This window comes from Rhinolophus hipposideros, assembly GCF_964194185.1.
Source record: "Rhinolophus hipposideros genome assembly, chromosome: 8".
In the NCBI taxonomy this organism is placed as follows: domain Eukaryota; kingdom Metazoa; phylum Chordata; class Mammalia; order Chiroptera; family Rhinolophidae; genus Rhinolophus; species Rhinolophus hipposideros.
The window spans coordinates 46,107,855-46,135,370 of record NC_138054.1 but is presented as its reverse complement, the minus strand read 5'-3'; the positions used below and the strand labels follow the sequence as shown (position 1 = coordinate 46,135,370).

General features: G+C 43.8%; 1 protein-coding gene across 3 annotated transcripts in view; it reads right to left on the bottom strand.

Moving 5' to 3' along the window:
- Positions 1 to 27,516, bottom strand: part of GNG12 (G protein subunit gamma 12) — a 108,697-nt gene that overhangs the window by 6,069 nt on the left and 75,112 nt on the right. For all 3 annotated transcript variants that reach the window (XM_081055440.1, XM_081055441.1, XM_081055442.1), the window contains one exon: positions 183 to 301. In XM_081055440.1, the coding sequence (XP_080911566.1) occupies positions 183 to 275 (93 nt within the window). In that variant the 5' untranslated portion in view covers positions 276 to 301. The remainder of the gene's footprint in view (positions 1 to 182; positions 302 to 27,516) is intronic.

Below are 27,516 nucleotides of genomic sequence, written 5' to 3'. Positions count from 1 at the left end.
TTTGAGATGAGGCCTGGGCGAGGCAGAAATGAAAGTTAAGATTCTGAGACTCCGCTTGCTCTAGGAAAATCCTGGCACCAAGCTGCATTACATAGCATCACCTCTGAAATGTGACCTAGCCTTCGGACAGCAGCAGGAACTGATCAGAAAACACGTCTAATCCAATCCAAAGCACATATTACCTTTATTCTTTCAATGGAGGCTTCTAGTCTTAACTGCTGCACAGTTCTCCTTGCCTGGGTGATGTTGTTGGTGCTTGCTGTTTTGCTTGACATCTTCAGTTGTGGTTTTTACCTGAAATCTGAAAAGCATTTTTTAAATGGTGAATAACAGTCATCTTAAGTTGTTCAAATGTTCGTAATACTTTGCATTACCTTAGGGGAAAAGGATGCCTTTTCCCAGCCATCACAGCCTCTATGAGGCAGGTACTAAAACACCTCTTGGCAATACGAGTGGTGGCCTAGGTGTCTAAACTTGTTATCCATTCGAGCACCTTCATACACCTGTGGTCTGCAGAAACCCAGTACTAGTAGTTTAATCCATGCACCCCACATACAGAATAAAGTAGCCTTTTTCCTAGGATTTTCTAAGGGGAAACAAATCCACATAAACATTTGCAGTGGTTAGAGGGCCTCCAGCAAAAGTGAGCATGTGCAGCCAGAGGCCACGTTACACGTGCAGCTTAATACTACTGCTGTGTACTTTAGTAGAAGGTTTCGTTTTATTGCGTTTTGGCTTTTACCCAACTCTTACACACACGCAAGTCCTGGCAACAGAAAATGGCAAGACAGAGCCGCTGGAGAACTCTGTTTAAAAGGTACATTTTTAGGTGCGATAGGGATTTGCAATCGTTGGGAGCAAGTTAGGCAGATACGGAAGTCTTTGTTCAAGAAAAAGTGGGAACTTTTCTGCTGTCATACTCTCAATGATAAATCCACAGCAAATGTCAAATAGGATACACTGAACAGCCTAAAGCCTGACATATTTAATGAAACAATCACTCTCTCCTTTGACCTTTTGGGCCTAATCCTGGCAGCCAGGGCACTTGCTAATCCTGGACCTACTATATGTTAGGGGCTGACTCTCCTGTGTGGCCTGAGCCCTTGGATTCCAGGCTGCCCTCTCTCTTCCCAGCTACGTGGTGAAAATGAAAGGCCATCTCCTGGACCTTGAGCTTTGACCATCTGGTTGTCCAATGGCATGTTCTAAGGGGAAGGCTGTCTGTCTGGAGTCCCTGCCATACATGGCTAAGTTCTCTCTTGGTATGGCAGCGACTGGAGGACAAACACAGAGCTGGCAGGCCCGGCAGCAGTGTGGCAGTTGTATGACTCAGAGGAGCAGGGGGACAGTAGGTGTGTCTCCTCCGTGCTATGCAAAGGCTCAGCAAAGTCTCAGGGCACCGCGGTGCCAGGAGCAAACCCAGGCTGACTCAACGTTCTGGAGGGGCCTCAGCTGCACAGAGCATCCCTGCCACAAAGGCGCAGGCCAGATAAGGCTGCACAAAACACCGGCGACCCACAGGCTCCACCATGCCCACCCTGTGGGCAACATAGTGCTCCACCCGAGTCCCACACTTAGAATGGTCCCAATGGCTGAGTTCACAGACTTGCATGGAACCTGTACACTCTGAGGTCAGAAGCATCTTTGGGCCAAATGCACAAATAAAACTGTGCTTTTACCTGTGTGTGTAGCATTTTGAAGTCCAGCCTAATTAGCAAGCTTCACATTCCTAGGTTTGGACCTCGCCTCTGCCTCTTAACTAGCTAGATGAAACCCGGAAGGTTACGTAACCTTCATGAGCCCAAGTTTCCTCATTTGTAATATAAGGATACTATGGTTTTTGAAATTCAATTTGCTGCTGCACACGTAGTGTTTCGCACGGGACCAAGGCGCTCCCCCAACAGCAGCTGCTATTATATTCACGCTGGGCGAGGGGGACTGGGGGGGGTGTCACAGTCAGCACAGCAAATTGGAATTCCCTGTGTACCTGTCTGCCTCCCCTGGTTAATGAGCCGCAAGGGTTTTGACTGACGGGGCCTTGGTGGTCTATGGGCATCAGCCCGTTTTTTTTTTTTTTGTTTTAGAGCAACCTGGGGCAATTCTGCTACACTGTAGTATCAGGGAAGAATGGAATGGCTGGTGACAGCCAACAGGATTCATAAAATAAGGAAGCTCGAGCAGTACAGGAACCTGGGAGGAGCAAGCATGGGGCCGGGCAGGGTGGCCAAGCTGACCTCGTTTCAGTACACGCCCTGACCAGTGAGCTACCTCTTCCTCAGCCTCCTCAGGCGTCCTGCTCCACCCAGCGCAGAAGCCTCAGCTCTCCTCCTGGTGATTCCGCTCACACCCAGAGGCCCGGCCCAGCTCCTTCCTCTGCTCCCAGGCAGGGGCATCTTCACAGAGCCTTTGAAATGGGACCCAGGCAGTAGGCAATCTCACTATGGAAAGTACCCTGTTTCCCCAAAAGTAAGACCTAGCCAGACAATCAGCTCTAATGCGTCTTTTGGAGCAAAAATTAATATAAGACCCGGCATTATATTACATTACATTATAAGACCCAGTCGTATATTATAGTAAAATAAGACCCAGTATTATATTATATTACATAAGACCTGGTGTTATAGTAAAGTAAGACTGGGTCTTATATTAATTTTTGCCCCAAAAGACGCATTAGAGCTGATTGTCCGGCTAGGTCTTATTTTCGGGGAAACACGGTATGAAGCCCTGACTCACAGAACATTGGTTCCATATTATGTCCCCTGTAGCACCTTAAACTGGGGTCCCCTGCCAGCTAGTGCTGGTTCTGACAGGTCCCCCAGCCTCCAGAATGCGAACCTGACACGGTTTCTGAGTAGTCTGTAGTTTCCAGGCTGCACCCTAAGGTCTTTCTAAATGTTCCTTTGCATGAGAGTATCACCACGCGTTCTCCTCTTCTTCTCAACATCCAGGGCATAAAATTTCCAAGGCCTGAGCAAATTTTCCTGTAACTGCAGAATAGTTTACACATATCAGGACTGGATCAGTCATTGTTCCCACCACAGGGCCACAAGCCAAGAGTCCACCGTCTGGCTCTATTTATAAAATGCTTGGGTAGGTTCCTCTAAAATTGGCGAGAAACTTTGCATCCCGTACATGGAAGACTTTCTTACTTCCTAACTGTGTTATAGTCACGATTAAAACCAGCTAGAAATGACAATGCACACTTGCTAGCTTAGGGCTTCTTGCAGCTCTCCACTAGTTTGTTATCTGTGCTCTGACCTGCCCCTTCACAGAGCGCCTCCCCGGTCACCCAGACAGCTGCTTGCTTCCCTCTTCCACTGTGACGCTTTCTCCTCTGCTTCTGGTAGAGTACCTGCCCCTTCGGCCCTGCCAACTTCTCTTAGGCTTCCAACTCAAATACAATTTCTCTTCTCAAAGAATATAATCTCTTATAACATTCTTCCTATGGAAAAATAAGATCAAAATTATATTGTAACTTAAAAAGCCTCTTCGAGGAACTCAGTCTGCTGAGTTGTCTCAGGTCTATGCAAGGAAGGTCACTGCTGTTTGATTCTTGAGCATTGAGAGGTGTTTACAGGGGCTGGAGGTCCAGTGGAGGATTTCCTCCCAATTTGCAGCTGCTTTGTATCTCAACAGCTGGGCTGGAGTAGAACCAGACAAAGGTTTGGGAGACAAACATCTCCCAACATCTCTGCACCTTCAGGGGGTTTTCTGTGGTCTTCCCTCAATGGCAAGGATGTCTGTCTGTTTGTGCTACTAGGTGAATAAAAAGCTTGCTTTATTCTTACTCCAAGAATAGCTTCCAAGGCAAACAATACCTGCGATTTGTATGGAACCTGACTGCATACGATGCATTCATACGAATTAGTCCATGAAGCCTCCTATAATCCCAAAAGGCATACTACTATTGCATCCTTGTTTTATAGATGAAGCAACTGAGGTTAGAAAACTTTGCTCCAAGTTAACCCGCCCAGAAGGGCCAAGGCCTGTGCATGCCTGGGGCCGACCCCTAGTCTGATAAAACTCTGGCTGTCACTTCTGTAGCCTCGCTCCAAAAACTTGCTGCAAATTAATGCAGCTTGTAAGCCTTTTCATCCTAGAAGCCATACTTCCCACTGTACCAAGGAAAGGAGGCAGTTCCAATTGCTTTGACTCACAAACACTCAGGGCATCACTGAACAGCCCACAGTGTGGTTCGTAAGCAAGGATGACTTTGACACTCTATGATCTGGAGTTATGGGGCTTGCTGATTGTCTCACGTTCTTGCAATACCCCTACTGGTGCAGAAGGCATCTGTTTGTCTGTCTAACGCCCTGGGGGACAGGCCTCCTCTCTCCTATGTGCAATCTAAGCGAGAATGTTTTCCCTGCTGCTGCTGCAACTAGGCAAGGCCTGAGGTTAGCTCCTGGAGGTCCCGAGCCATCAGTGCTCTATCCCGCCCAGAAGGGCCAAGGCCTGTGCATGCCCGGGGCAGACCCCTAGTTTGATAAAACTCGAGCTGTCACTTCTATAGCCTCACATATATTTTCACATGTGGCTAACAGATTTGAATAAACATGTATTGTATTTAGCTATTCAAGTGATTTGCATTGGTTTTATTGCTGTTGTTCATCTGAATTCTCAGGTTTCTAGAAATTCCTAGGAATAAGAGAACCCATTAGGGAAATATGGGCATTTTAATCTTTGTCTAGAAGGGCCTGAAGCAGGGAGACAGTGGAGATGGAAAGAGTACACTCTGGGAGGAGGGTACCAGGAAGCCCGGGTATCTGCATCACAAGTCATCGTGGCCTGGCCAGTGATGAATCATTTGAGTGAAGCCACCGTTCATGTTTATAAGCAAACACACCCCTCTTGGCTGTAATAAAAGAGGAGGCAAAAACAAACAAACAAACAAACACAGGTTTCCACCTACCCTCTGATCTTGCCTTCCACTATCAGGATCTTACACTAGCTCCTCATCTGTTCCCTCATCTGCTAAAGGCGGGCCACAATACCTATCTCCTGGGGTTGTAGGGAGGACAGATAAGAGCACCTATCAGTAATGCACTCTGTACATACAAATGCTTAATAAATGCTGGGCCCCTTGGCTCCTTACGAAGACAAAAACCATGTATTTGGTGGGGTATGAGAAAAATTCAGACAGTTAAAGAAGAACTTCAAGGTAATAGGACCAGGTAGCAACATCTTTCTGATATGGCAGGAAGTGCGGGGCGCGCAGAGCCAGGCCCTTCAGAACCGTTTCCTATTCTCATGAACACTTACTATTTTCTACCAGAACCTGCGGGCTGAATCCTGACTGCAGATATGTTTGGTTGGGCCACACGCAGGGTCAATGCAATAGTATCTGTGTGTGCTTTAACTTTAAATTGATTATCAGCATTTGAAAAATGGAGACATTTCACTTTGAAAGAAAAAGAATGATTTCTGGAAAAACCAGAACATTTCACAAAACTGGGCGGGATCTGAGTCGTGGCAGCCCCTTTAACACTTGTTGGCATACCTACTGGGCCTTCTGTTTGAACTTGTGACATGGACTTTATACTATGCTTTGGATATTCAGTTGCAGGGATGGACTGAAGGATTAGGCCAGGGGACCTGAGCTCACTTCCGCCCCTGCCACTTCTTAGCTTTAGGGCCCCAGGCAGGACTTGTCACCTATCTAAGCCTCAATTTTCTCATGGGAAAAAAAATGGGGATAATAATACTTTTCTACCTCAAAGAACTGTTAAGAACATCAGATAAAATAAGCATGTGAGTTTAATAAATATAAAGAGTACTTTTGCTGAGCGCTAAATACCTGCACCTTCTGATCACATCTCATGCAAAGTGCTCTAAGCACTTGGCAGGCCCTGAGGGTTGGCGCTCCCTGGGCAGCTGCGGTGCCCTCTTTCTGGTGTGCTTTGCTGAAATGCAGGAATGGAAAGTAAAAAACTATATCTCCTAGTGGTATCAGCTGAATTGTGCCACCCCATTCCTATGTTGAAGTCCTAACGTCTAGTAACTCAGAATGGACTATATTTGGAGACGGGGTCTTTAAGGGGGTGATTAAGTTAAAAGAGCTCATTAGGGTGGATCCAATATGACTAGTGTCCTCATAAGAAGAGGGAGTGTAGATACAGATAGGGCCAGAGGAACGACTGTGTGAAGAAGACACAGGGAGAAGACAGCCATCTATGAGCCAAAGAGGCCTCAGAAGAAACCAACCCTACTGACACTTTGATCACAGACTTCCAGCTTCCGGAACACCGAGAAAATTAAATTTCTATCGTTTAAGCCACCCAGTCTGTGGTACTTTGTTATGGCAGCCCGAGCCAACTAAGATTCCCAGGTTCTCTAGCAGTTGGGGTTCTGGATGATGGAAGTGAGAAGGCCTGTTTGCTGCTTGGCTTATTTCTGCAGGCAAATAGGGAAGTAGGGCAAGTAGAAGTGGTGGCATCTGGATTCAGTCACTAACGTATGGTGCTAAGAACTTATGTGGCTGCAGCAGCCTCCCCACCCTTCACTTCCTGCCTGGCCCTGGGGGCCAGTTCTCCAGTATGTGTAGAAGTGGGTTCTGAGGGCTCCATCAGGAGCCTGTACCTCCAGCCTTCCCATTGATTATGCAAACACCCTATCCCCTGTATTAAAGCCCATGCTGCTAATGTTGCCAAGAGTGCTTTCTGTTTGCTGTAACTGAATCCTGACACAATTGTTAATGTGCTGTTTTGTAATCTGTAAATAACTTACAAAGATCAGCTGTGATTTCTATTATTATCGTGTCATCACTGCTGAACACTCCAAACTCTAAGACTTGAAAGGAGGGAGAGGTAAGCCTTAAAATTCTTTTTCTTCTCCCCAACCAGAGCTCACAGGCCCTGAGGCCAAGAGTGGTTGAACCTGGGACCAGCTGCCTGTCCTGCCCTGCTCCCCACCGGTTCAGAGAGCAAACAGCAAAAAGAACAAGATGCTGGACTAGGGGGGAGGAAAATGAGAGTGAGAGATGAGGAAAGGCTGCATGGAGCAGTGGAAAACATGATTTGGGATGGGAAACGGATAGTGACCGGAGCTCTTCCAAGAGAAGATCAAGGTGCTCAGAATCAGCAGAATGAAAAATAAGAACAGCGCTCTTTCTCTCTCTCTCTCTCTCTCTCTCTCTCTCTCTCTCTCTCTCTCTCTCTCTCTCTCTCGGGACCTCAACAGAGCTTATCCTGTAAAAGTAGCATGCTTTTATACTTGCAAACCTTTTTGAGGTCCTTATCTAGTATCTCTGATTAGTTGATTTTACCTGCTATTCAGGGCACATGCCTCTGAATTATAATAATGATGATGATAAAATTGGATAACTACCACTATTTGTTGAGTACTTAGTATGTGCCAGGTAAATAAACGCCAGGAATCATTTCACTTAATCCTCTTAGAGATGAATTCTTTTATCACTTCTGTTTTGATAGACGAAGCACAGAGTTGTCAAAAAAGTCTTGCCGGAGATTACACTGATTTTCAGATTACACTGATTTTTGTCGGAGATCTGGGACTCAGGGTTACATGACTCCCAAGGCCATTCTCTTCATGGCCATGCTATACTGCTTGCCTCTGAACATCAAGGGTCCAAGGAAGGAATTGGGAGAAAGCTGGGGCAAGTGTGAGCCAGAAGCTCTGGACACAAGAAGACATGGGCTCTATTTAGGGCCTGTTGTGCCTTCAGATCGGTGGTCTCCCTAACAACGACAGTATGAAATGGGGAGTTAAGTGGTCTTGGGAGAAGTCCTAAGCAAAGCAGAATTGGCTGCTCTTAGTTGAAAGGAGAGCTGCCCCAGATTCCAGTGAAGACTGTTGCTAAAGAACAGGATGATCCCATCATCCTCCCAGGCCCTAGCGAACTTGGCAGAGAACCATGAGAATGAGCCAATCCTGGGTAATAAATCCAGAGGAAAGAGTTGCAGAGCCTGAGCAGCAGGTTCCTAACTTCATGGTGTATCTAGAACACTTGGGGCACTTGTTAAAAAAAAAAAAAAATCTGATTCAGTCGGTCTGTGGCAAGGCCCAAGAATCTGTATTTAAAAGCTTCCTATGTGATTCTGACAATAGGTCCTCGTGAAAAACACTAATAATGATTATCAGAGTCTCTGCTTCTTGGTTCTACCCATGTTTATTTCTGCCTGGATATTAGAACACATCAATTTAAAAGAGTGCTCCTTCCTATCTATGCTTACCCTTTCAAAGCTCTGAATAAGCTGGAAAATTCTAATTCTTTCTAATGATCTTAACCTATAAGATTAAGATTCCTTCAGTTTGAATGGCTCTTATCATTTAATGTGATTCTTGGCTACAAAAAGTCTAAGTTTGTTTTCTTAACAGCCACTTCCTTCTGGAAAGCATCTCCTCCCTGGCTTCAGGGATGCTTAACTGTGCAGTTCTTCTCGCCTGTGCCTTCCTTCCTACAGCTCTTGTTTCTTCTTCTGACTTGGGTTTTCTCAGGGGCTCAGTCCTGGAGGGCTGGTGTAGCAGAGTGAACAAGGGCTTTTGCAGTCAGATTAAGTTCAAATCCTGGCTCATCGCTTATTACCCCAAGCGGCTTCAGTTCTCTGATCTTCAGTTTCCTCATCTATACAATGGAGAGGGATAATAATAGTACCTACCTCATAGGGTTGTTTCCAGGAGGAAATGAGAGAACATACGTAAATTATTCAGCACCTGCCTACCCACACTGGTCCTCAGTTAGGACAGATCACGGTTTCCCCTCATGACTTCAGCTATGGCCAATGCACTTTGTATCCAGCGCTGACCCTGTACCTTAATTCCCATGTCTAAATGAAAGCCTATTTGAATTGACACTCAAATGGTGCACAGCTGCTTCAAACATAACATGCATACACCCAATGAAACAGTGCTGCCTGCCCCCAACCTTTCTGATGTCCCTTTCTCAGTGAGTGATACCACCAGTCCATCCTGGTCACTGAGGACTCCTTTTGCCTCGGCCTTCCTTCTCTTTCCTAAGCACAAGCGCTGTTCAAAAGAAATGTGAACTACAATGGGATTTTACATTTTCTAGTGGCCCCATTTAAAAGAAAAAAGAAAAAAAAGTGAAACTGATTTGGATTTGGAGGAGCCACATTTCAAGTGCTCAATCCTCATCAATAGCAGCTGCCTCGCTGGATGGTGCAAACTGAGACTTTGGCTCTTTCCAAATTCTCTTGATTGCTACTTTGACAGTGCCCCGTTTTTATTCCCCCCTCCCCTATTTTTCTGGATTCTATTTTACTCGTCTTGGCTCCCAGCACCTCACGTTAGGGCTACTGCTCAGCCTCGCCATAGGACTCATGCCCTTGATCTTTCTCCTCCCTAATCTATCATTACCACTATGCTCAGATATAGTACCACTTTCAGCCTATTTGCCCCTCTGTCTCTAAAAAGGATTCCCCAGTACCCCAAGGAAGAGTCTTAAAGGGCTCGGCTTTATAGTCAAGATCTTCTCTAATAGCTCTGCCACCATAATAAAAATCCTACTCACACAAGCAGCTTGTGGCTACAGAGAGCCGACTATAGGCCAGACACCAGATTATATGCCAATCACTGTCAAGACATCACCCTCACGACCCTGTGAGGTAGGTTCTATTTTTCATCCCCATTTTACAAATGAAGAAGCTGAGGCACAGAGAAGTTAAGTATGTGCCTAGTGTCAAAGAGTTAGCAAGCTGTTTGGCTGGGATTTGAGCCCAAGTAGTCTGATTCCAGAGACCTGGCCCGAAACCTCTGTTGCTACGGGGGCTGCCACCCCCTTCCCTGGCTTTGTGGGCTGTGTTTACAAGTCTTACCTACAAGTCTGCACCCAAGTTCTTTGCCTGCTTCTCTTGGCCTATTTAAATTTTCTCTTTCAGGCCCTACTTCACATTTTCACCTCTTCCAGGAAGGTCTCCCTAACTACTTTTGCTTACAGTGATTAATTTCTTTTATGAATTCCCGATATATGCTTACAGCTCAGAGGTTCAAGGATCCCTAAGGGGCTGCTGGCCCATGCATGGGAAGGGCAGGCAGGAGGGAGTTGGGCATGAATCCCCTAAAATTGTATGCAAAATTCAGCGTGGGTGCCTATGTTTATTCTTTCTGAATCGAGGATTTATAGCTATCATCAAGCTCTCAAAAGGGTCCGCAATGCCACCATTTATTTTGGTGCTTAAATCTGTGTTACTGAACGCTTGTTGTTAGGTAACTGACTTTGTATTATCTTCCCAGTAAACTGTGGGAAATTTAGCTCCATAACAACAGCATAGCAGCTGCATTTATTCATTACGTACTATATGCCAGGTACTATATCAAGTACCCTTTACAGACATTAGTTCACTTAATATTATCTGCAACCATAAAGGTCAGATTTATCATACCTATTGAAACTGAAGCTCAGGAAGGTTAAATAATTTGCACAAGATCAGACAGCTAGTAAGTGGTAGCAACAGGATTTGAACCCAGATCTCTCCTATTTCAAAGCCATGCCCTTACCCAGGCCAGTGAGTTATTCAGTGCCATCGTCTCTCTCTCTCTCTCTCTCTCTCTCTCTCTCTCTCTCTCTCTCTCTCTCTCTCTCTCATTGACTCACGTAGAGAATGGGGCCTCCATAAATACTTGGGTTAGATTAGGACACAGTATGTAGCAACCATCAGCCAGCTTGAACCTCTCACCCTGGGGTGTTTTTGTGCCTGGTGTTTGTTTTCTTAGAAACAGGATACACCCTGGGGCTCCTTCCCACAGGTATCCCGCAAACACTGCGTGTTCCAAGCCAAAGGTTACCCACCTGCTGGGTTCCCTATACAATGGAGAAGCCAGGGTGGAGTCCCTGGGACTCCCATGAACTTGATTAGGACCAGTTGCTGGGGCTGTGAACTTTCACCTCCAGCATGGGCTGGCCCTGTGTGGAATCTCGATTCTGGGAGCAATGCTGCTTTGTACCCGCATACTGAGCCCCAAATAGGTTTTCCGCCAGGAGATGGTGGGCCCACCTGGGAGGAGCAGCTCTCTGATGGTGACCTGCAGAGGTGCAGGAGATAGCTCCTTGTGCAGTATGCAGGGCCAGGACCCCGCCATGCAGAGGCATGTGTTTACAGTCAACACTGAGAATGACCTTTACAAACAAGTTTTACTCTCTACCTCGCATAGCAAGACTGGCTGAGAAATAATTTGCTCATATCTGCATAGCTGTTTTAGGATTAGCTGCATGTCTCCTTTGTTTATTCATGAATGAAAAAATAAACGAATGAGTAAATTCAACAACTTATTTACTATTGAAAATAAAAGCTAACAATTACAGAGTGTTTTTTCTGTGCCAGGCACTGTGTTAAAGGCTTTCTGGAAAGTGACTTTACGTGCTCTTCATGACATCCCTGAACAAGAATGTACTATTGTTTCATTCACTGGTTTTCAAATTTTAAAAGAATATATGCTTATGGTAAAAATTTTAAACAGCCCCAAAGGGTACAAACAAATATGAGTCGTCCTTCTACCCTAGACGACCCAAGGGGATCATTGTTATCGGTTTTCCATATTTCTTTCTGAAGACATTCCATGCATATACAAGCATGATTATTCATATATCTGTCTTACACAATATAAACGAGACCATGTTATATGTATTGCGCTGTATCCTGTTTTTTATTTGAATTAAGATTCTATTCTGGAGATCATGGTGAAGGTGGTATCAGTCATTTTCCAAATGAGGCAGCCAAAGCTCTCGACACCTAGTGAGTCATGAGTAAGCGCTGGGGCTGAAACCAGCCCAGGTGCTTGTAGCCCTTATTGCACATTGCACCCTCCTGTATTTCCGTATTAGGAGAGGAAGTGGGAATGATCAGAGAAGCAGAAGGCTCAATTCCTGCCCTCAAAGGGTTCATTGTTTGTGGGGACAAACCATGCTACATGGGATGAGAGAATGATTTCCAAATGATATAAGAACAAGTGCAACATACAGTTCCACTGTACCCCGAGGTGCTAAGCATTTAAGGGACAGAGCAACTCTGTCACAAAAGCTACGGGAAGAGAGGGAGTTTGGGAGGAAGGGCAAAAGTCAGTGCTGTGGAGATTATGTTTAGTTAAAAATATATTTTACCCAGAAAACATATTGGAAGAATATACTCCAAAATGTAGCTATTGCTGGGTGGTGAGAATTTTAGGGAATTTATGATGTTGTTTTTATGCATTCCAACAGTTTGTAAGTTTTTATTTTCACTTAGTCCTCAAAATGATGCTGTGAGGTTCTTACTATTGTTTTCTCCAATTTAGGATGAAAAGAACCGAGAAAAGCAAACGCTTAGACCATAGTCAAGGTCAGAGTGAAGGTTGAGTGGAGGAGCCAGGACTGTGATCCCGGCAGCCTGGCTCCGGAGTCTGTGCTCTTAACCACATGTGATACTTTTATGATTAAAAAAAAACACACAAAAAACCCAGTAATTGTTATTCACAAAACCAGGAGGAAGGGCAGTTATTAGTCACTTTACAGGGGTACAGGAAGGAGAGAACAAGCATAGTTCATGGGACTGGTAATTAGGGCATTATTGGGGACCTCTGAGCCAGTGGCTTCCATGGTGTGAAGGGAATGAAAATCAAATGATAAGAGGCTGAAGAGCAAATTATGACTTCAGGAACTTAGGCGGTGAGTGTAGGTGAGTTAAGACAAGGAATTGGATGGAAACTTTTATGAGGAGGATTGTTTTAAGAGATGGTTGCCATGTGAGCATTTTCAAAAGCAGAGGAGGCGTGTTGAGCAACTAGGGAGAGAGTGAAGGTGCTAAAAGGAGAGGTGCACTGAGAGAGAGAGAGCCCGAGAACCTGGGCTCAGGACTGAGCGTGGAAATGAGGGGCTGAGAAAAGGACACTTGAAAGATACAGAGGCGGAAAAGCAGGGGAGCAATGTGCCCAGAAGCTCAGGCTGAAAGTCTAATAGGTGGGTGGATGGGGGGGGGGGCGGAAATGGAAACCAGCTACCAAATGCACACGACACTACGGGCAAACCTCTCAGACCCAGTCTCAAAAGAGCACAAGCTGTCTAATTCCATTTACATAAAGTTCAAGATAAAATGAATCTATGGTCACAGAGACTAGAAATGTGGAGAGAGTGGGTGAGGACACAGACGAGGCAAGATTGGCCATGAGTTAGTTGCTAATTGTCGAACTCAGGTGACAGGTACATGGGGTGCCTTCCACTTTTGTATGTATACGTTTGAAGATTTCAAGAATAAATCGTCAGAAATAAAATTCTATGATCCTGAACTTCATAACCTATAACATGGTAATTATTAACACTATAAGATGAACTCTGTCATTATAGAATGGAAGGTGCGTTAATTATTATCTACCATTTCCTCCCCCAGATCATGATGGAGCAACTGTGTCCAGTGTCGACAGTGCAGAGGAAGTAACTACCTTTTGAGGAGGCACACATGGGACTAAAACGCCCGTGATCTGAGCCCTCTGCTATATTATACAGTACTTGGGTCCGGAGTCACAGATGCCAAAGTTTAACTTGCCAGGAAGCATCTCTCCTTGCATTCAAACCTTCCCCCCAAAAGGCCCAACACTGTGGTTCAGATACCCAGGGCTTGTACAGGCCAAAAGATTATAAGATAGCACACTTAATTTTTCCTTCATCCTTCATCTCACCTTCTCCATAAACTATAGCAAGGACCATGCACTTCTCCTTTCAAACATGTCCAGACTTGGTAACTGCTCGGAGGAAAAGCAAAGTCTATGGAATTCCTGGGATGACCAGCAAAATGAACATGATATGCGGGCCCCCACGGTTAAACTCCTTGTTGTTTTGAGCCTCGCAGTACCTAAAAGTTTATACATCTTCAACGGGAAAGTACTGAAGATACAAGGAATCCCCACGTTAGCTTTTTGTAGTTCTAACTCATTCTCTATGTAAATTGATTAGAATTCTCCATCTAAAAGCGAACTCGTTGACTAACTCCTTTCTTAAAATAAAATTTACTTCAGGGAAAACATGGAATAGGAAACCAAGCTACATCATCTAAGGTCCAAACCTTATCAGCAACATCAGTGCAATTTAAATAATTTGGCACGCAAAAGGCACACTTCCACTTCAGCTCACTGAGTTTTGTAAATTTTCAGAATGTCTCCAGTTCATTGTAAAGAGTGCTATAAAATTCCCCAGAAAGATTAATTCAAATCATTAACATTTTTCTTTAAATGAGATAACAGAAACTTTGAGAAAGAGGGTTGAGTCAAACAAAACAAATCTTTGACAGAACATCACTTAAAACAACTGGAAAGATGACACCAATTTAAATACACAGCATGTTTCCACCAACAACTCGATTGTTAAGTTTTGTTCCCGTAAACTCAATAATTTCACAAAACAAGATCATCAAATGGAATGCAGTGGTAAAGATTTCTGCCTGAAAGCCCCGAAAAAGAATTTCTATGGCTACTCTCAGCCCCAGGTTTTCTGGGCCAGAACTATTTCAAATATTCTGCTTCTCTTGGTGCACTAATAACTTAGACCACGAGTCACAAGAGTGGGCTTTAAAACTATGGTCATCATACTTCTCTCACAAATGCTGACATCTTCACCCATCAGTCTTGAAGTCTAATCCTCTATCTGATGGTGGGCCCCTTGAAACTAAGCACCCCATATTACATAGTTATTTACTTCTTCCATATACAATACACAAAGAATAAATACTGATTTGATTTGTAGGTGTCACATAGATGACCTTGGCAGGAAGCAACAGCTTTTCATTTTTTTTCTCCTCTTCACAATTTAGCTAAGAGAAGGGACACTATATTCCTGGGGCTAGACACAGAGTGGGAACTCCATAAAAATTTTATCCGATGAAATGATGACACAGGGATCTGTGGGAGTATTTTAGGTGAATGATGGTAAGGGTCTGAACTCAACATGTGAAAACCAGAATTTATGAAACATATCACATTACAAAAAGATTACTTCAAAAATACATTCCTAGATGCACTGTCTATTAGACAAAGAGGTTAAGTCAGAGAACCTCATTGTTTAGTTCTGATTCTGATTAAATACCAATTAAGAACCATAAATTATAATATTTTGCAGAATTCCTTCTTGCGTCTTGAGCAAAGTTCTACTTGAGTTTCCAAAGTATACTACTAGTGCCTATATTTTTCTCATTCCTGTACTTATGAAAGGGAGTGTGATACAGGCTTTTAGGCTACCTGCTACCCTTCGTTTCAAAAGTAGCTCCTTATCTGGCCTGTCTCTAGTGGCACTTTTCCCTGTGTAGTAAGGACAGATATAGGAAAGTACAATTCTGATGCTGCAAACTCTGGAAGGAAGGAAGTATTCCCAGATGTCTCCATTGCTTAAATCTGCTTGTACAGGTCAGGTACTTCAGTGGAGGGAAAGGGCTCTGTCCCAAGGATAATCATCTTATGAGTGGCATTCAGCATAACGTACTTTCAAGCAAATCCTAATAGCTAAGACAACAATATTAGTGCCTTTTATTTATTTATGGATTTAACTGTAAAGTTAATTAAACTTTTATAACACTTAATGAGTCTGGGGATTAAACTCCTGGGAGGGACCACAGAAGATCAGCATTTAGTTGTCTGTGACCAAATAGAAGTTTCAGAAGGTTGAGCTGATGCTACCAAAAGTTTGTCCTTGAGATATTTTCAGAAGTGCATGAGATTCTTTGGAACACTTTTATGTACGATACAAGTCAAAATAAATGACACATTTATATTACATGTATAAAGTATGAGACTGATTTTAGTAGACAAAGTAAATACACGCATACACGTCTTATAAATAGCCATGATCTGTCAGTGTCGACATTGATAAATGAGCAGACCCAAAGATCACATAATGCTAGATGCTTGTGCCTTCATTTATAAATGGAAACCATCCCCAGCTAAATTCTGGGGAAACATACCTACGTGTCACATGCAGATGCTGCCACATAATTTTTTATGTCACTTCTGCCTTTATCCAACGTAGAAATCAGGCATTCTATTTCTAATGTGTTAAGTCTGCTGAAATAATAATGCCATCAACAGATATGAAATGCTTTCTCGTATACCATCTCTATTAGGCAGGGTACTACTTAACTTTATTTTGATTTCTACTTATGGACTTGTGAACCTCGTAAATTTAGCATGCACATTCATGTGGTCAATAAGGAAGATATTTTTGCAGCTAATTGAAAAAATATGAGAATCCTTTTGTCTCATCAGACTTCTTCCTAGTAGCCTATGGTGCTTCCCTTCTTTAAAATATTTAGTGCATTTCTCACTTTTCATATTTATGGTAATTCCACAGGCTTCTTAAACGGAAGGAAAGTACTGGTTTATCCTCTCTTAACTAGAACCCACTTAATGACATTTTTTAGAAGCTGATTGTACCTGCACTTACCAGGTATGGAGAATGAAAGATAGAAACTACAAAGGGTCTAGCAGTTGAGTTCTTGATAGGGCAGCCTTTCAGAACCACCTAGGCGGCACTTTCCATGCACGCAGGTCCAAACCTCCAGAATCCGAATGTCAGGGGTCAGTCCTGGGATAAGTGCATTCTGGAAAAGCTCTAGGTGGTTTGGACATGCACTCCGGGGAAAGAGCCACAGGACCCGAATACATCAGGACTGTTCGGCCACAACACCCGGGTTTCCCTGACGGTTCTGCCTGGAGGAAGCTGGTGGCCCTGGGCAAGTCACCTCCCCTTTTTGGGCTTCAGCTTACTCGTCCTTAACAAAGGAGAACAGTCTTAGAGGTGCTCTGTGCCTCTTCTTTGCTTCTCTCTGAACGGTCCTCTCTGTCCTGCTCTTCCTAACTCCTCAGCTCATTGGTTTAAGTTCTTGATAGTTACATATTGTCATAATGATCAAGGCAGGGGCTGTCACTAAAATAAATCACGTAGGTGACACACATAGCTTCTTGTAGTGCCCTATTATGCACACGGAGGGAGGGTTAGCACAGAGCTCCTTCTGAAGCCCCACAAGACTTTACAACTGGGGACCAGCCCCCCAAATTTCCTTACCAAGTGGGTTCTAAAGCAAGCAAGTATAGAGGAGAGAAAATAGAGTTTATGATTGCTTAAAAATAAAGCCATGCCCACAAATACTGGAAGCTCTCTTTTAGCCAGAATGTTCTGGGACAGGGTATTGGAGCCAATTGAAATTTCTGGTTGAGATACCATGTGCAAGGGCACACTTTTGCCAGCTTTCAAAGATAACAGAAGAGTACCCTGAACCTAACTGATGGTTAAGAAAGCACTTCCATGAAATGTCACGATTCCAGATAAAGCTGAAGAACTCTGAACAAATCCATTTTTTTGGCACTGACAGTGCCAAGCGGTTCCACCCTCCTGACTGACTGTCCTTGCTCTCTGTACCCTGCACCCCCCAACCCCTGGGTGCGTCTTCATGTCTCTGTCTGTCCTGCCCCATCTCCTGGGCTGACACCGTTCCCTCTCCGAGTGCTCTAATCTCAGGTCAGCAGTCCTTGAAGCTTTTGCCCAAGCACCTGTTTTTCCTCTCTCTGTCCTCCTTTTCACCCACCACCAAGGGCTCGCTGAGGACTCTTACACTTCTACCTGGCCCCGGACTTGTCTGCGGGACCCTCATCCAGACATCTTGCCCACTCCTCAAACTCAACAACGGGTAGACTCCCCCTTTTCCACACAGGGGGCCCTTCTCTGCAGTTGGCTTCTCAGGATCTCTGCTAACAACTTTTATCATTGTAGTTTTAGACTTAAAACTTTAGTTCTGTGTCTGAGACCACCTCTTTATTCCCTGACATCCAAAGAGGTTGTGACCAGTCCTACAGGTTCTGTTTTCTTATCCAAACCGTCCTCCCTGGTGTCCCTGCCATCAACCTTTTGGTCAGGCCCTTCTTTGATATGTGCATGGAAATGACAGCAACGGCCTTCGTTTCCTTGATTTCCCTGTGCTCTCCCCCAATGGCTGTCAATCTGTCAGACTGCTGGCCATGGACCAGTAATCCTAGATAACGGCAAAAGCTCACTAAACAGATAGAGCACACCTGTTCTACTGGAGAGTGGTTGGGAATGAGGAACCGGGAGCACTACCACTAACCCAGCCTTCCCTTCTCTCTCCCTCGTGGCAGCCCCTAAGGGCACAATGCAGATTCCCACGGCTTCTGAAAACACAGCTTGAAATGCCTGCTCTGAGCCATCACAGAAGCCACAGCCAGAGGCATCTCCCTAAAAGTCATCTCTAATCAGATGCTGCCCTCAAACATCACCAATTGGATGGTGGGAATGTGAATGATGGTGGTATTCACTTAGGGCAAATATACTGCCATTCAAGTCCTCCGTAGGCACCCAACAGAAATGTGTGCACACGTTTATCAAAGGACATGCATTACAATGTTCAGAGCAGCGCCGGTCATAGAAGCCCCCAATGGAAACTGCCCAAATGACCCAAACAGGAGAATGGTAACTCACTCAATGGAATACACTACAGCAGTGACAACGAACACGCCTCAAATACAGGCAGCAGTGTGGATGAATCTCACAAACATATGGCTGAGTGAAAGAAGCCAGACACTAAAGACTGAAAAGGAGGATATGCCGCGGGAGATCATTAAGTACAAAAATAGGTTAAACTAATCCACACTGTCAGACGTCAGGCTAGTGGTGACTTTTGAAGGGGAAGGTAACCAAGGCTTTTCCCAGCGCTGGCTACATGTGTGTTTTCAGTTTGTGGGGGAAAAAAATCATTATACTTGATTTGGGTAAGTTGCTATATGATATTATACTTCAATACGAAGGTATAAAAACAAAACTGCTCCCAATGAAAGGCAATTCTCACTGTGGCTCAGAAGCCGTTTACAAGATGGCTGTAACCTACCTTTCCGGTCTTCTCTCAACTTTTGTTGTTGTTGTTATTTTGGGGGATTCTTTATCCCTAAAGGGTCCTGGTATCCTCTGTGAGACGCTGTGAAATGCTGTGGGTATGTACATTTTCTGGGGAGAGGGGTTATAGCATTAATCAAAGGAGCCCCACAGCTCAAAAGGGGTAAAGAAAACTTGTCCTACTTGTAGTAACTCCAGTAACTCAAATGGTTCCTAGCACTGAACTCTGACTTGCTCTATTATTTTCCCTCAGAAAGCTCTGGCACCTCCCAACTCCCCCTGGTGAGATTCCACCAGTCAGGTTACCTCTTCCACCATGTCTCTGCCATCCTCCAGCCAGAAACTACCCCCTCTTTCCCTCCCACAACCACTTAACAGGCTTGGCTCTGATTCTTTGGTAAGCACTGAGCATGAACCAATAAACAAACCCTCAAGGAGCTTTCAGTCTAGCAGAGGGAAAACAGATAGATGCATTTACAAATAACTTTAAGCATAAAAGAAGCACCAGAAGAGAGACGGTCAGCCCAAGGGGAGTTCAGAGGCGGGAGTGATTCCTTCTGGCTGGGAGAAATCTGGGCAGGCTTCATGGAGGAGGTGGCAATGCACTGCAGGATTTGTAACTGAGATGGGAGGGCATTCTAAGCGGAGGGGGCAAAGGCTAGTGCTGTGAAAGGTGCTGTGCAGGGACAGGCAGGTAGTTAGGTTTGCCCAGAACAGAGACATCATGAAGAAGAGCTAGAACGGGTGTGGGTTGGCATCAATGTTAGTTGCCAGGCTCAGAAGTTTGAATTTCATGTGTAAGCAACTGAGAGCCACTGAAAAATTTTAAGCAAGAATGATGATCAGACATGTGCCTCCTTGGAATGTCCGACGGATGGACATGATCTATTCCTACTCTGTTCTCTGCCTCCATGGCACTTAATTGCCTTGCTCTTTGTAACGTGGTTATCTATGTACTTATCTTTCTGTGCTCCTCACCCCCACTGCACTTAACATAAGGAACGACAAAGCATGGTTTTAGTACTAGCATACTGTCTTACACACGGTGGAACTCAATAAATATTTACTTAACAAATGAATGTTCAATGTCTCCTTTAAACGGGCTTTGAATGAAAAGAAAGAGACTGGGAAGGTGGGAAAGAAAAAAATGTATAAATGAGCTTATTAACAAGTTCAGGTGCGCCATTCAACCTTAAGACTATATACTCAATAACATCCAGAGGGGGGAAAAAAACTACAATCACAAAGGAGAACTAGGTTGAAAGTTACTTAAGACCCTGTTACAGGAAGTACGTGAGTAGGGGTGCCCCAGGCTATGTCCTTCAGTGAACCCTATCTGTTCCAGGGGTGCCCTCAGAATAAAGGGACTGTTACATCATGAGAGTCTGGTTACATGCTTCTTAGCACCTAGAACATGGAACAGCCTCATCCTGGGCTCTGTTTCTTGACTTCTGGTGGGATCTTAGAAGATGGGGAAAAGAGATTGTTTTACCTTTTCGGTCCTTGGATTTCTTAGCTACAAAGCAGGGATTTCTAGGATAGCAAGTATTTGGAATGCTGCAACAAAGGGCGCTGCCTCCAAATCCAAACAGAAAGAGCAAAACACTGTGTTGGGAGAGAAACCAACTAAGGCACTGAGTGGCGGGTTCCTCTTAGCCAGTATCACTAATAATAACGTCCAGTCCACTGGGCCGGTTTTTCTTTGTACACCGCCACCTTTTCACTTTTGAAGCTCTTCCACTTGTATTATCACTCCTCACAACCACCCTATAATTAAATTCCTTTGTACATCTTGTGTATGAGAAAATGGAGGCAAAAGGAAATTTGATGCCTTCAAGGCCCCTCAGAACTGGGAAAGAACCCCAGTTTCTGACGTTCAGACAAGGCTCTCCCCACTCTGTCTCATATTCTGATCTCTCCCACCCAAGGGGTTCTCCAGGGTTTGGGGGAGTAACTTCCATGGGAGAGAGGGCTCTGCAGAGGAGACCAGTGATAACAATTGCCCTTCTGGCAGATGTTCTCACTTGTATTTGAGCTTGGAGTGGGCCCCTCCATTTGGTCAGGGCCTGGGTGATTAAAGTGCTGTATCATGGCCAGGGGCAATACAGGCAGAACTGAACCCCTGAGGATCTGAGCAGCTTGGGTGGCTTCCCTGAGGGAAGTCCTGGGAAAGAAAAGTGAAACTTAGCAGCACCATTTGCAACTGCACAGGCTCCAAAGCCACACACAGAACAGCCGAGCTGAGTGTGCACTGCGCTGTGACAGGAATTGGTCCACTGTCTGGTCTGGCCTGCGTTTCCTTCCTTCTCACTGCAAAGCCTCCCAGCCCAGTCAGACAACACCCATTACCGGCCACTACTATTTAGTCTAGCCCTATTTTTGGAGCTAGCTCGGGGTGTTAGCCTTTCATTATTTTCTTATTTTTAAAAAATAATAGGAATATGTTGAAAAGTTCAAACTACATGCATGTGAATAGAATAAAAAGTTAAAACTTTTTCCTTCTGATTTCACTCCAGAGGGGAAACTACTACCCCTTTCCTTCCCCCACTTTCTTTTGGCCTTCAAACAACATACATCATACACATATATGTGGGTTTTTTAAACAAATGGGATGTTTACATGTAGTTCTGCAAATTTCATTTTTTCCACCCAATAATAAATATATCATGAGCAACCAGGCTTGCTCATACAGAGAGTTGGTGCATTTTTCTAATTTTAATTTCTCATCTTGAGACATTTAAAATTTATATAAAAAAACCACAAAGGGCCACATAAATAGGATTAATTTTAAAAATTAGTAAATTTCTGCAATTGCTCTCCTCCCCACTCTTCCTGGGAGTCATTGCACGACCAACCTCAGACCATGCAGGGAGGGGTAGAACAAGACCCCACAAGTGATATCTGCCTGTTGCAGGACTTTCCAAGAGGTGGCTCAGGTCGGCTGGGTGTGGAGGCCAGTACCTAGAAGCTAAGCTTGCAGAATCACCAGGCTCCTCACCCTGCACCCACTCCCCTTGGAGGAGTTGTTCTAGTGAGTGGCAGGTGACAGGGGGAGTGGCAAGTTCAGTGAAAGTGCAATGCTTTGCAATTGTTTCCCCTTCTGGAACTCTAGGGGCCAATGGTTTGCAGGGGCAGCTGCATTGTTTAAACACAGGGAACTTAAGTGCTTTTTTCACCAGCACATTCTCTCTGCAGATTCTGCTTGGGCCACCCACAAGCGTGTGGCTAACCCTGATAGCTATCCCCTGTCCCAAGAGGAGTGCATGCTAATCCTGACACGAGGGCAGAGATCCCAGCCCAGATCTAAGTTGCTATCTGGACCAACCAGATGGTGAGAGGCGGACAGAATCCAGAGCAGCCAGAGAGAGCAGCAAAGGAAAGAGCAGGTCTCTGCCCTTGAGTCAGAGGGAGGGTATGCTTCATCTGCAATGTGTTTTCTGAACATGGTGAAACAGCGTTTTGGTTGTGACCAGACCCCTCAGGTGGCAAATGTTTTGATTCCATGTAGTTCTCTATGTGCACAACACTCTTCTAGGTCCTTTGGATGAATGAACTAATTTAGTCCTCACAGTCAGAGGACTGTGAGAGAGTGCTATATTTCCCCATTTTACAGATGGGAAAAGTGAGGCAGAAGACGCAAAATAATTTACCTAGGTAGTGGCAGGTAGAAGATTTGAATCAGGGCGCCTTGGCTCCAAAGCCCACACACTTAATCACCAGGCTACGCGCCTACTTATGCTAGTGAGGTGTTTCTCAAAATGCATTACAACTTAATAGGTATATACCTAAAAAAGTTTCCATGGCATAAATTTTAAAAAGCCTTAGTTCAAACAATGATATGCATGCTTCTTTCATGCAAGACTTCTCAAGGTCTTTCAACAGTAAGATGTATTTATGATCTGCAAGAGGCATACAGTTTGTTGCATTTTCCCCATTTATTTGAACATAGATATGTTTTCCTAGGAACAGCTTATGAGAACAGTGTTCTGCTGGCCGCACTTTGAGTAAATGTGGGCAAAGGGAATTGTTAGGAATAGGTCTTAAGTTCTGGCTCTTGCCATTTAACTTTGTGGCATTGGAAATTGCTTCACTTGAGCCTCAGTCTCCTCATCTGCAAAATGGGAACAAGAGTCCTTACGTTACGAAGCTGTTGTGAGGATTAAATGCATATATAAAGTTCTTCTAATGGTGCCTGGCTCTAAGCATTAAATAAGTGGGAAGTATTATAATGATTATCAAGAATACTGGATAATTTAAGAAGAACAAAAGAAATATGAGAATTCATGAAAAGAAGCGGAAAATCCCTGCAAATAACTCTGGAGTGATCTTTGCTAACGACAGTTCCTGTCAGAAAAAACACGATAAATGATTACACAAAAGAAAATTCTAAAACACCATAGAGTACATTAACATTCCAAGGGAAGAAGAAACAAGGGAAAAGATTTTTAAAAACTAGCTCACACAGAAAGTTTCTTTGGTTCAGAGGGTTCTCTGATATGGTAACAGGCAGACAAAGGACACTAGCCAATTTCCTGAGCACTAAACCAAGCTGAGACTTCCTTCACAAGGGACAAAGCTAGGAGCTAGGCCCGCTGCACTCAGGGAAAAGAGGGAGACGCATGGTGACGTTTTATGGGGATAAATTCTCAATTGAACTGAAATGGCTTGGCATTAACAGGATATCTTCCTTTTTCCAGCTTATGGAGTGACTCATGAATCTGCCATTTCACTTGCAGCCACTGTGGGAGAACTGTGCAGGAACTCTGACTCCACAAAAGCCATTCCCCCCTCCCTGCCTAACTCAGCAAACCACCTCCCCCTTCCGGTCAGGCCTGCCAAACATGTGACAGTTGATGAAAAAATGAATAGCCCTCTCCTGCCCCCCAAAAAAGCTCACCAAAACCCAAATCCCCGACCAAGCTGCAGAAGGCTGCTACTCCCTGATGCAGAAATGGAAGTTAAGTGCACAGTCCACGGCTCCAGGATCCAGGGTACCTGAAGCAATTTGCTCTCAGTGGGCCAGAGTGGCTCTTAACACTGGACCAGCTTCCTGTTGTGCAACTATGTAAATGAACCTCGTGCTTGGCCCATGGCAAGCTGTGTTGTGTGGCAGGGATGTGTGAGTAATGGAGACACTGGGGCAGCAACTCAGTGGAACTCACTCAGGCAGCCCACAGGCTCATACTCGTGATGTCTGCCCCAGGGGCAGGGGCTTTTCACAGACCACTTTCTCTGCCAGGGAATCCTTCCATGTGGTATGGACAGCCGATTTCCTGGCAAGCACAGTCTGGGGAAAACAGGAGCCAGGAACACCAGGAGATGGGGACTGAGTTGGAGGATAATTAAAACCTAAGGGATTGGACTCCAGGCTAAACTCAGAATGGTTTCTTTGGGTCACTTCTATCTAATTGGCCCCAGTTTTCTCATGTGTAAAATGACAAGGTCTCATCTCTTTCTCCTAGAGCCCCCTCTGTGCAGGCATCAAATGTGCATGTGCTTTCTAATGTCCACAACAACAGAGTCTCCCTCCCCATTTTGCAGGTGCATAAACTGAGGCTTGGAGGAATGAGTTAGCACGACTAAGGTCTGTGCAGGTACTAGAGTTGTGGAGCCAGGATTGAACCAAGAACTGTGGATATTCAGATGTGTCCCCTCCTGAAATTCTACAGGGGCTTCTAAGCTTCTTTAAAGTGATGTTTGCAACTAAAAGCAAGTCAATTTTTGATAAGAAAATTGGAAAATTACCTACTGAAAATTTAAAACTTTACTTTCACGGATCCTTCTTGGACTAGTCGTTCTTTCACAATGCCAAATGGAATGTGCTTAGGGAATTGTATGTGGATTTTGAAATTAGCTAAAGCAAAGTCAAATCATAATTCTCATAATAAATCATTAACAAAATAAATCACTAAACTAATTCCATGGCCAAATATGACTGGTTTCTGTTCTAAGGCAATGCCTCATTTATTGGTCTGAAGAAAGTTGGTGCTGAAAGACAAAACAGGTATATGGGTGATGGAAAGATCTTCCGGCCCAGGTTAAGGAGACCTAGGGTCTGTCTAGGCCTTAATTAGCCTAGAGTCCTTAATTAGCTTTGTAATTATGCAAGTCACTTAATCCCACTCCCCTTCCCTTTCTGCATCAGTAAGACAAAGGGCTTGAATTAGATTTGTGTTTCCCAACCATTTCCGTTTAAAGGCTCCTCTGAATGTACAAACACTCACTAAAACTCTCTCCCCTCCAAAGACAGCTGTTCTTTTGGAACCTATTGTTCCGAGAATACAATGATAAAAAATTAACAGACACGTTGTTCTCTCTTAGTAATTGCAACAACATCTTCATATACTTGAACAAGAGTAGTGCACTGATGTTCAAGACATTATTTATTCAGGTTACTGTCAATGTGTGGCCCCGATAAACATTCGCTCACCCTTGGCAATAAACTGTCTACTCCCTTTACTATCCTCTGTCCACAGATTTTGAACTTTTGCATTAAAAGACCTCAAGGCTTTCTTTCGGTGGCAAACTTTGATTTTATCATATGCCAATTATTTCTTAAGAAACTGAACACCAGGTTTCTATTTTTTGTTTGGAATAATAAAGCTACTTTTCAGTTAGTGACTTTGTTTTGCACTAAACCACGTTCATCGCGCAACAGTTTAATAGCCACATATTAATTTACTCATCAGACACATACTGAATGGTTGTGGTGGGTAAAGAGAGGGGAATAAAACAGACATGGTCACTGTCCCCACAGAACTTTGGTCTTTCCACAATCTTGAACCCTCCCTCTGTTCAACCTCCCCCTGGAGCTCTGGCTTCTAATATCCACTTAACATGTTAAGTTTGGGGTAGGTTTTAGATATCTAAGTGGAGACATTGAGCAGGCAGGTGCCATGTGGAACTGCTGTGGGGCCATTAAGTAGTTACAACTCTCTTAAAGCCACTTTTCAATACTATTCAAAAGGCATAAAAATGTTCCTATCTTTTGAGCCAATAATCCTAACCAGGGTATTTATCGTAAGGAAATAATCCAAAGTCAAAGGCATGTCCATAGAGATGCTCACTACAGTATTATTTATTAAAATATTAAAAATGAAGAAAGAAAATCAAAATTCACAAAACACAGAAATGGATAAATTATGGCATGTTAGCTGGATGAAGCATTCTATATATCACTGAAGGTATAATTTCTGAAGATTTTATTGCTATATAAAAATCTTTAAAATATTAATAGTAAAACACTTTTACCCATGCTACTCCAAGCTGCATAAAAACGTATATGCAAAGGGACAAAGAGTGGTCAGAACATAGAAAGAGAACGTTAATTTGCTAAGTAGGACTACAAATGTTCTTTTGCTATTGTTGTGTGAGTAATAAAAACAATTAAGAATATAACAAATAAACAAATATAATTAAATCTCCCATATTTCTTCCTCACTCACCTAGAGCAGGGGTCTGCAAATTACAGCCTGGGGCCCAAAGCTAGTCTGCTGTCAATTTTTGTCAATAAAGTTTTATTGGAACACAGGTATGCTTACTTGTTTATGTGAAAATGACCATTCTGTCACTTTGAGCACAGTCTGGAATAACCCCACCTTATTTACTCATCTCTCTGTCCCCCTAGGGTCAAAAATTGAGTCCAGAAACAGACCCACTCATATAAGGTCTCTAAAGGACATCTCTGTCTATATCCCTGTACTTGGTAAAAAGTAAGCACTTAAGAAATATTTATTGATGGAATTTGTGGGAAGTAGGAATACATGAATCAATGAGCAAATGACTTTGAAGTTGCATGAGGACCAAAAAAAAAAAATAATAACAATACTGACTTGAAGATTATAATTAAAGCCCAAAGTACTGAGAAACAGAGAGAAGATATGCAGGTATAAAGCTCTTCTGTATCACCTGACTCCTGTGAATTCTTTTCTTTGGGGAGGTGGATTGGGTGGGGAATGGCGGAGTTAAGATACTATAAAGTGGTTAAATTAACATACTCAGCAGGTACACTGACTTTCTAAAGCTGAATACCAACTGAGATAATTAAAGGCCAGAGCCTTCTCCTTTTTTTTAATTGACTCCCCTATAAACTACCTGCTGACAAAGGCATAATTAAGTTGACTCCTGTAAGAATACAGAAGGAAACTTCTCAATTTTAAAAAGTCCCACTTTGCCCCCAAATTCAATGAGCACTCCAATTCACTAGAACCAAAAGGAACTGCACTTTTTGTTTTTCTTTCTTTTTAAAAAAAATTAAGCCTGCAACATCCTTTTTCCCCAGTAACCAATTCGTCAGACGCTCAGAAGTGGCTTGTGCTGAGGAAAGCATCCGGATGGAGGCTGCCACCCAGGCGAGGAGGTGGTCACACCAGCTCTTCACTGAGGGATGGAGAAATGCCCAGGAGCCTCCCCCATTACTGTTCATCTGTGTCGCCTAAAATTAAGTCTGCACTTTTTAAAATACTGTTCTAAAAATAGGGGGATTGGCATAAATCTACCAGTTGGTGTTTTGATTTTTACATTGTGTACAAAAAATGCTTAAACCTGAGTGAGTACTGGTAAGTAATTCAGGAAGGTTGCAATTTTATTTTGATTTCAAGGTTCTAAAACATTTATTTTCTTAGAATATGGGAAAAAGTGAACAAGGAGCTAAAAAGAAGGTGGGTGATATTAACGCAGAA